The sequence below is a fragment of the Malus sylvestris genome, chromosome 17 (genome assembly GCF_916048215.2).
Source record: "Malus sylvestris chromosome 17, drMalSylv7.2, whole genome shotgun sequence".
NCBI classification, from domain to species: domain Eukaryota; kingdom Viridiplantae; phylum Streptophyta; class Magnoliopsida; order Rosales; family Rosaceae; genus Malus; species Malus sylvestris.
This window is the reverse complement of record NC_062276.1, coordinates 20632871-20642323: the sequence shown is the minus strand read 5'-3', so window position 1 is coordinate 20642323 and position 9453 is coordinate 20632871. Positions and strand designations below refer to the sequence as shown.

The window sequence follows — 9453 nt, the reverse complement described above, 5'->3', positions numbered from 1 at the left end:
CAAGACCTAATACATTTGTATTTCTCCGAGAATTAAAACTTTCATAATTGCATGTAAAATAAAAACCCAGAAGGCAAATGTTTAAATCCTAACAATTGCACACAAAAAATTATTCTTTTACCTCTTCAATGGAAATATAATAATCTACTTCTTCCATAAAAACGTCATATTCTAAGTTCATTCTTTTTGCTTTCTCTGAATGAAAAGAGATGAGAAGGATGAGTGATGGAAATGATGAGTTAGGGTTTAAGGAAGACAAATAGTCTAAAGAGTTATCAAACTCAAACTTTTCTTTAATATTTTTTATAAAAAAAATGCAAAAGAGGGTAACTAAGGTCCTTATTAGTCATTTTACAAATGAACAAATTTGTAATTAAAAAAGTCATAAAAAGTGGGTGGAAAGATAAGACATTGGGATGAGAATAACAGCTCTCATATTAAATCCTTTATATAGACAAAAGTCCCAGATAAACTACTATAATATTACACAAACGTAAAGTGTAGCTAAGGACGAGAACTATTTACTCTATTCCTAAAGTAAAGGTTATCGACCAAAAAAAAACAGTAGAGGCTTATCCAACCCACGTTGGCCATCCATACGTACAACAATTTGTAATTTTTTATTTGTGTGAGGTAAATGAAGCTAGCGAACGAGTGACACTAACCTTCCTTTTTTCTTACACAGTTAACTCCTAACCAATTCAGTTAGGTTGATCTTTCTAACTTGGGAACCAAGCACAATCTCAGCCGTCCAAATTAGATTAACTCAAATCTTCAAGTTTCGACGGCTGTGCATTGGATGCCAACCAGAACGACAGCGTTCTGAAGTTTCCCGCCCGCCCTCGCGACGCTCAGCATTCCCAAATCGCAACCCAACCATGGCGAGTAGCCTCTTAAATCCTACCCGCCAGCGTGCAGCATCCGTACACTTCATTTTTCTCCCTCGCAATTTATATACCCGTACAGTTCACACACACGACACGACCCTCACCGTTGTAACAAACAGACAAATCTCTCTCTCTCTCTCTCTCTTTCTCTCTCTCTCCCCTCACTTCTCTGAGCTCTGCGATTCTTGGACTGCAAGGAAAATGGCGGCAGAGCTGTCAGACCCTGAAACACCAATGCCGCTACCGCCACCACCACCACTACTGCCGACGCTACCAGTACGGCCGCCGGCGCCGGTCGATCCTGAGATATTCTCTCTGTATGTGGGCGACCTGGACCCACAGGTCACCGAGGAAGACCTCCTCACTACTTTTCGTTTCATGGGTCCCATCGCCTCCGTCCGTCTCTGCCGTGACTCCCACTCCGGCGAGTCCCTCCGCTACGGCTATGTCAACTTCTACTCCCACTCCCACGGTAACCAAAAACCCCACCGCCTCTCTCTCTTCTTTTCTGTCAACAATGGTAGCTCTGGTTCCCTGTATATCTCTCTGTTCTCTATCTAACATTCTTTGTGAGAGTATCTAAATCTTGGTTACGTTTACGTTTCTTGTTTATGGATGAATCTGGGAAATGGGTTTCTTTTATTCGGTTTGTTCTTGGAGTTTTATTCTGGTTTTGGTGCCTAGGGTTCTTTAATCTTGCTCTTTGATTAGGGTTTTAGGGAATTCTTGCTTAGTGGAGAAAATATTTTCAATTTCGAGAAAATGGGTTTCTGGTGGTTCTGTTTCTTGGGCTTAAGAATGTGTTTCTTGGGTTTAATTTGGGATTTTCGTACTCCATTTTTCTTAATTGGGATTTTGGTGCTCTTAATTTCTTCTCCTCTGTTATCACGTATGATTTTTCGGTTAGATTTGTTGATGTTTTTGTTACTTTATCTGTGTGATATCCATATGTTTTCGATCTTTGATGTTTTCGGTCTGTTTTGGTCAGCATCCAAGGCTATGGCTTGTCTGAATCACACTGAGCTGAAAGGGAAAACCATGAGAATAATGTGGTCTCAGAGGGATTCTGTTCCAAGGAAAACTGGTCTTGGCAATGTCTTTGTGAAGAACCTTATTGGATGTCATCAGTCATCATTGAAAGTAGGGTTAAAATATTAGAAAGTTTTTGTCTAGTGGTGTTGTTACTTTCGGTTCCCCCTCACTTACTGTTTTTTTATTCTTTGCTTTCGGCTCTTCATGCTGTAAAGCAAAAGCAGGATATTAGATTAAGTTTTAGAGGGATTGCATGTCATCATGATGTTGGCTTAGCTGCCATCTTCCCTGCTCTCTTCTTCACGTTTCTTCTTCCTTATATGCTGCAACTTGTAACAATTTTAGTCATGAAATAAATATATAAAACTTCAATATGGTATCAGAGCAGGAAAAATAACCTGCTTCTGCATTTCTTCTAGCTGATCGTATTCCATCTCCGACATGGCGGAAGAACATTCTTATTCGTTTGGAGATGAAAATCCCCAGCCTTCCTCCTCAACCGTGTCTGAGGTGGATGTAAATCCAAATCAAAGATTAAGCTCGGTCTTGTTAAATGAGTTTAATTACTTACCTTGGTCGAGAGCAGTGAGTCTTGCCCTAGGTGGAAGATCCAAGCTAGGGTTCATAAATGGAAGCATCGAAGTCCCAGATGTTTCCTCACCAACTTATGAAATCTGGCTTTGCAAGGATCAGCTAGTTATGTCATGGCTCCTAAATTCCATGGAACGTAAACTAGCTGAAATATTCAGTTATTCTGAATCATCATTCAAGCTATGGGAGACAGTCAAGGAGATGTATGGCAGCCAGAACAATGCTGCACGTGTGTTTCAATTGAAGAAGGACATTTCCAACCTACAACAAGAAGGAAAGCCCTTTGTTCAACTTCTGGGCAGCATGAAGAGCATGTGGAATGAGCTGGAAATGTATCGGCCTCATACAACTGAGGCGTCTTTGCTACTAAAAAGGGCAGAAGAAAACAAGATATTCCAACTCTTGTCAAGCCTCGATTCAGGATACGAAGACCTACGAAGCCACATACTCATGAACCCCGATCTACCTTCCTTCACCAGCGTATGTGCAACAATCCAACGTGAAGAAGTACGAAGGAAAGTCATGAACATTGGCACAAAGACCGGTGTAACTGAAGCAAGGGCTTATCTAGCCAACGAAAGAAAATACAAAGTGAAGAATCCACACTTAAAGTGTCAACACTGCAACTATACTGGTCACGTTAAGGAGACATGCTGGATTTTACATCCAGAATTAAAGCCAGAGTTCATGAAGGATAACAAGGGCTCACAAAGACTGAACCGTGCACCACACAGAGCCAACAATGCAACTGCCTCAACATCTCATGGTTCTGATGCACTCAAGAATTTCACTGCAAATCCAGCTGCACTCATAAATGAGTTTGCAGTGTATCTTCAAAGCAAGAAAGAGGTTGGCTTTGAAGATGGAAATTCAATAGCTTTGCTAGGCAAGTTCGCTGGATTTCTGACAGACACACAACACATGACCCAAGATGACATGCAAGGTATCATGACTGCTTTCAAAACTGCTCTTAATGTAAATATGATGCATGATTTGTGGATTGTTGATTCGGGTGCCACAGATCATATGACCAACCATGTTTCTAAGTTTCACAAGTTTGAAAAATTTTCAAAACCTTCTCAAGTCTCAACTGCCAATGGTGAGAGTTCTAAGGTTTTAGGGAAGGGAAATATCAACTTAATGTCGGACAAAATTGAGTCAGTAGCCTTATTTGTTCCTTCTTTTCCATTTCAACTTCTATCTGTGGGAAAAATCACTAATACCTTAAATTGTTTAGCCATTTTCTCCCCTCACAATGTCATTTTTCAGGATTGCCTCACCAAGAAGACGATTGGTGAAGGGTTTTACCTTGATGGCCTCTATTACATATCAAAAAGCAGTCCCAGAGGATTTCAAGCCAAGTCCAGTCCATCCCAAGATAGTCAATTGTGGCATCAACGTTTAGCTCATCCTGCCCAACCTGTTTTGTCATCCTTGTTTCCAAACTTAGGAAATGATTTAATTTTGTGTGAAACATGTCATTTGTCTAAAGCCACCAGATTACCTTTTACCTCATCCTTATCTAGGACTAGTAAAGTTTTCGAACTAGTTCACTCAGATGTATGGGGACCAACGTTTGAATCTTTTGATGGTTATAAGTATTATGTAACGTTTGTTGATGATTTCTCTAGAGCCACCTGGTTATACCTTTTAAAGTCTAAGAGTGAAGTGATTGAAGTTTTTAAGGATTTTCACAATCTTGTTAAGAATCATTTTTCCTCTCAAATTCAAACCTTAAGATCTGACAATGGCACCGAATATATGTCCCATGTCATGTCATTATATTTGAGCAAGCACGGTATCATGCATCAAACAAGTTGTGTCGGCACACCTCAACAAAATGGTGTAGCTGAAAGAAAAAATCGTGACATACTGGAAAAAACGAGAGCATTAATGTTACAAATGAACGTACCAAAGAGATTTTGGTCACAAGGAGTCATGGCGGCTGTGTACATCATCAATAGACTTCCTAGCCGAGTCTTGGGGTTTAAATCTCCACTTGAAGTCATGAAAGGAAGAAAAATCGACCTTTCACATCTTAGAGTCTTTGGTTGTGTCTGTTTTGTTCATATACAATCACACCATCGAGATAAATTGGACCCTAGAGCTCTCAAATGTATTTTTCTTGGTTATTCATCAACACAAAAAGGATATAAGTGCTATGATCCTCAACTAAGAAAAATAATTGTATCTAAAGATGTTCGATTTCATGAAGCTAACCCTTTTTTCAGTAAATCACATGAAGCCACAAGTCAGGGGGAGTGCATCTTAGACCTAATTCCTCTACCAAGAATCTGTACTCAAGATGTTTTAAATGACAGAGGTGCTAACCATGACCACATTGATGAATCTTCTACACCTCTCATTGAAGTCAATAATGAAGGTACTCATCCTGATAGTTCTGTGCATGATGATGACAACGGCAACCAAGAAAATCCTCAAGGTGTGGATGAAAATTTGAACGAGGATGAGATAAACCTCCCAAAACCTCGACGCAATCCTCGGCGTGATAGACAACCTCCCACAAGGTTTCAAGATTTTGTCACATATAAACCGAGGCATCCAATTTCAAATTGCGTGTCGTATCAAAAGGTAACTCCATCTCATGTTGCCTTTCTTAACAATATTTCAAGTCACAGTGAGCCTCAAAACTTTTATGAGGCTAATAACCAAGTTGTGTGGAAAGAAGCAATGAGAGATGAACTCAAAGCACTAGACCAACACAAAACCTGGAGCATCACCAAACTTCCACAAGGAAAAAAGGCAGTGGGCTGCAAGTGGATCTATAAGATCAAGTTTAATTCTGATGGTTCGATTGAGAGGCATAAAGCCAGGCTGGTGGCTCGAGGATTCACTCAAACATTTGAGGTGGATTACAAGGAAACATTTGCTCCTGTTGCAAAAATGAACTCAGTAAGGGTTCTATTGTCTGTTGCGGTCAATAAAGGTTGGTTTATGTACCAAATGGACGTGAAGAACGCCTTTCTACATGGTGATCTTGAAGAAGAAGTCTATATGAGATTGCCACCAGGACACCCTCAAAGCCAAGAGCCTAATTTGGTGTGTAAGTTACATAAGTCAATTTATGGATTGAAGCAATCGCCACGTGCTTGGTATGCAAAACTAAGTACCGTTCTTCATAGCATTGGTTTCAAAAGGAGTAATGCAGATTCATCATTATTTGTTCGCACAAGAGCTGCGAGCAAATTAGTTGTGTTAATATATGTGGATGACTTAATAATTACAGGTGATAATGCTGCTGAAATCACCACACTCAAACAGTCACTTCAACAAAAATTTGCAGTCAAAGATCTTGGGGTGTTGAAGTATTTCCTTGGAATCGAAATGGCATCTTCTTACAAGGGACTATTTCTTAATCAACGAAAATACGTCATGGACCTACTTAAAGATGCTAATATGAGTGATGCTAAGCCTGCACTTACCCCTCTTGATAGCAAGCTCAAGCTTGACTTGGGAGGCACGTCACTCTCGGATATCAGCTTATATCAGAGGCTTGTCGGCAAGCTGATCTACCTAACGATCACCAGACCAGACATCTCACATTCAGTAAGTATCGCCAGTCAGTTCATGCACTCTCCCACCATCGAGCATCTGAACCTTGTCAAAAGGATCTTACGTTACTTAAAAGGGTCTGTTGGTCGTGGCATCCTCATGGCAAAGAATGACAACACTCAAATCATGGGGTACTGTGATGCTGATTGGGCAGGAAACGCAATCGATCGCAAGTCCACCACGGGTTACTGTACCTTTGTTGGTGGAAACTTGGTCACGTGGAAGAGCAAGAAACAAACTGTCATCGCAAGATCAAGTGCTGAAGCTGAATATCGTGCAATGGCCTCAACCGCGTGTGAGCTGATATGGCTAAAAGGACTTTTATGTGACTTAGGAGTGTTTACAGCTCAACCAATGACATTATTTTGTGACAACCAGGCTGCCATGCACATAGCATCAAACCCCGTCTTTCACGAGAGGACGAAGCATATTGAAGTCGACTGTCACTATATCCGTGAACAAGTACAGTCGCAGGTGATTCAGACGCATTACGTAAAAAGCTTCGATCAGCTGGCTGATATATTCACTAAACCTCTAGCTTCCCATCAGTTTCAAAGGCTCCTCTCCAAGCTTGGATCCATCAACCTACTGGATCCAGCTTGAGGGGGAGTATTGGATGTCATCAGTCATCATTGAAAGTAGGGTTAAAATATTAGAAAGTTTTTGTCTAGTGGTGTTGTTACTTTCGGTTCCCCCTCACTTACTGTTTTTTTATTCTTTGCTTTCGGCTCTTCATGCTGTAAAGCAAAAGCAGGATATTAGATTAAGTTTTAGAGGGATTGCATGTCATCATGATGTTGGCTTAGCTGCCATCTTCCCTGCTCTCTTCTTCACGTTTCTTCTTCCTTATATGCTGCAACTTGTAACAATTTTAGTCATGAAATAAATATATAAAACTTCAATAAACCTTGACCCTGAAATCACCAGCACTCACTTGCAGGACATGTTCGGGGAATTCGGGACTATACTTTCTTGCAAGGTAGCCGAACAAAATGGGAAGAGCAAGGGTTTCGGGTTTGTCCAGTTTGACAAAGAGGAATCGGCTGTGGCTGCTGTCAATGCTCTCAATGATACAATCATTAAGGGGAAGAAGCTGTAAGCCCTCTGTTTCCTTTGTTCTTGTTTATTCATTCAGTTTTCTTGTTTTTGTGATGTTTGATTGTTTATAGATGGTCTTGTGCAATGTGTTACATGATTTTCTTATCGGTTTTGCATTTATTGTTTGTTCATTAATAAACTTATCCTGCATTTTTCATTAGATATGTGTCGAAATTTGTTAAGAAAAGTGACAGGATACCAGCCCAGAATGAATCCAAATTTACAAATCTGTTTGTGAAGAATCTTGATGAACATGTAACTGAGGATCTGCTTCGAGAGATGTTCTCTCGGTACGGAAGTGTTTATAGTCTTGCCATCATGAAGGATGAGAAAGGGAAGTCAAAAGGTTTTGGGTTTGCTAACTTTGAGTCGCCAGAAGTGGCTAAGAAGGCTGTTGAGTGCATGAATGGTGCACTGCTGGGTAAACCTCCAACTTCCTTCATCTCGTTGTAGCTTGTTTTGTTGATAGTATAATTATGTCTGCAACTTTCACTAATAAATTTTTTTCCACAGGATCAAAACATTTGTTTGTAGGAAGGGCTCAAAAGAAAGCTGAGAGGGAAAAGTTTCTAAAATGTAAAGAGGAAATGCTGAACAGTGAGATCGAGAAACTTAAGTCTATGAATCTCTATGTTAAGAATTTAGCTGAATCTGTTGATGATAGCAAATTAGGAGAACATTGCAGTGCCTTTGGGAAGATTCTGTCGGCCAAAGTGATGCGTGATGGTAACGGGATGAGCAGAGGTTTTGGTTTTGTTTGCTTCTCAACTCTTCAAGAAGCTGCCAAAGCTCTCAGTAATCTTAATGGTAAACAAGATCTCGTTGTGTCTTTTCCTGCTTTTGCTTCTATTAAGCCTATATTTGGTTTAATGCCTGTCTGATTGAATTTTTTTTCTCAGGAGCTATGTTGGAAGGAAGAAAACTTTATGTGGCTGTAGCTCAAAGCAAAGAAGATCGCTGCAAGGCTATGCAAGATTACTATACTCTTCAGCTGCCACAAAGATCTTTGCAATCTCCAAACTGGCCTGCCCTGCACCCGGTCCAGTATAGCGTTTCCCCAAGGCCACCTACAGCTCCTCTGCTATGCCCGCCAGTCATGTATCAAAGTTTTGGTACTAATGTCGTTGCGGATTATCCTTTTGTAAGTAATCCACCTTATTTTCTAATCAGCCTCGTCATATGTGTGTTTCTGCATGTGTGTATTTAGTGCAAGTTATTCTTATTTGATTCATGATGTCACAGGTTCTAAGCAGAGAATCACAGTTGGGTAGCAGCAATGGAAATGATAATTTCCAGAATAAGGTAGGTTCAGTTTTCATGTGTTATAACGCTCGTTTTTGTTGTGGACTGAACTGATTGTTTCGTTACTTTTTTGTCCCCTGTTTTTAACAGTCCAGGACATATGCTAACTCAAATGTTCATACCAACTCTGGGAACCATGGAGGTTATGAAGCTACAGGATACCGGAAGAAGGTTTACAGACAGAGTGGAGCCACTGCAGGAAGTTCAAGATCAGCAACTACAGGAGGCAGAGTTCTTCTTACAGAAGCATCATCCACTGGAAACTCCAACTTGAAGACAACTCCAAGGGATCGGCGCCACTCTTTTGCTGAGAATCTTGAGGTTTGTGAGTAATCATGTAAAATTTTTCAGGTCGATGGGCTGAGGGTTGGTATAGGGTTTTATCACAAAAGACCTTGGTGTGTGTTAGAGTGGGGTAATTCTATTTAAATGGCTCTTTCTCCTTCCCTCTGTCCTATGTGGGACAAATGGATTCCAACAAATCGTGATTTTTGGTTCAGAGGGTTTTTATTCTTCATTTTCATATGACTGAATAACACTAAAGTTATCTGTTCGGTCTCTCTCCAGCCTGGGCGTGCAGTACAGATAACAGGAACGTCGGGAATGCTGTGGGAGTTGAACAGTTCTGAGAAAGCAGCAGCTCAAGTTTTGAAGGTGGCAAATGGTACCAGGACCAGCGCAGATCATCACCCTCTGTTTGCTAAGTCTGGCCGCTACTTGAGCTAAAAACTGGTGGCGTTTTGCCTTGCTATATAGCTTTTTACTACAGTTCCTACCAAAGCATTTTGGTGCTGTCTTTTGGTAAATTTGCAAAACACTGCAAAAGATTTGCTAAATGTTTAGCTAAATCTAATTGGTTCTGTATAAAATCTCTTCCGTTAAAACTGTTTAGCTAAATCAATCAGAACATAATGTTTAGTTAAAAATGTTGATCTCTCTCTCTCTCTCTCTCTCTCTCTCTCTCTCTCTC

The 9453-nt window shown here is 40.5% G+C and overlaps 1 protein-coding gene across 2 annotated transcripts; it reads left to right on the top strand.

Annotated features, from left to right (window-relative positions):
* Positions 1-974: 974 nt before the first annotated feature.
* Positions 975-9409, top strand: LOC126612088 (polyadenylate-binding protein 6-like). Of its 2 annotated transcripts, none has more exons than XM_050280392.1 (9): positions 975-1359; positions 1876-1997; positions 6991-7178; positions 7370-7602; positions 7695-7988; positions 8081-8322; positions 8424-8483; positions 8574-8804; positions 9051-9409. In XM_050280392.1, the coding sequence occupies exons 1-9, from the start codon at positions 1089-1091 to the stop codon at positions 9207-9209; spliced, it is 1800 nt and encodes a 599-aa protein (XP_050136349.1). In that variant the 5' UTR covers positions 975-1088; the 3' UTR covers positions 9210-9409. The 2 variants fall into 2 exon arrangements, with proteins under 2 accessions (XP_050136349.1, XP_050136348.1); XM_050280391.1 differs by having other exon boundaries at positions 7343-7602.
* The last annotated feature ends 44 nt before the right edge of the window (positions 9410-9453 follow it).

Bases quoted from the DNA above. Each gene is read 5' to 3' on its own strand.
- LOC126612088 (XM_050280391.1), top strand. From the start codon at position 1,089: ATGGCGGCAGAGCTGTCAGACCCTGAAACACCAATGCCGCTACCGCCA. The intron at 8,484-8,573 runs GTAGGTTCAGTT...TGTTTTTAACAG, and splicing joins ATGATAATTTCCAGAATAAG to TCCAGGACATATGCTAACTC. The intron at 8,805-9,050 runs GTTTGTGAGTAA...GTCTCTCTCCAG, and splicing joins CTTTTGCTGAGAATCTTGAG to CCTGGGCGTGCAGTACAGAT.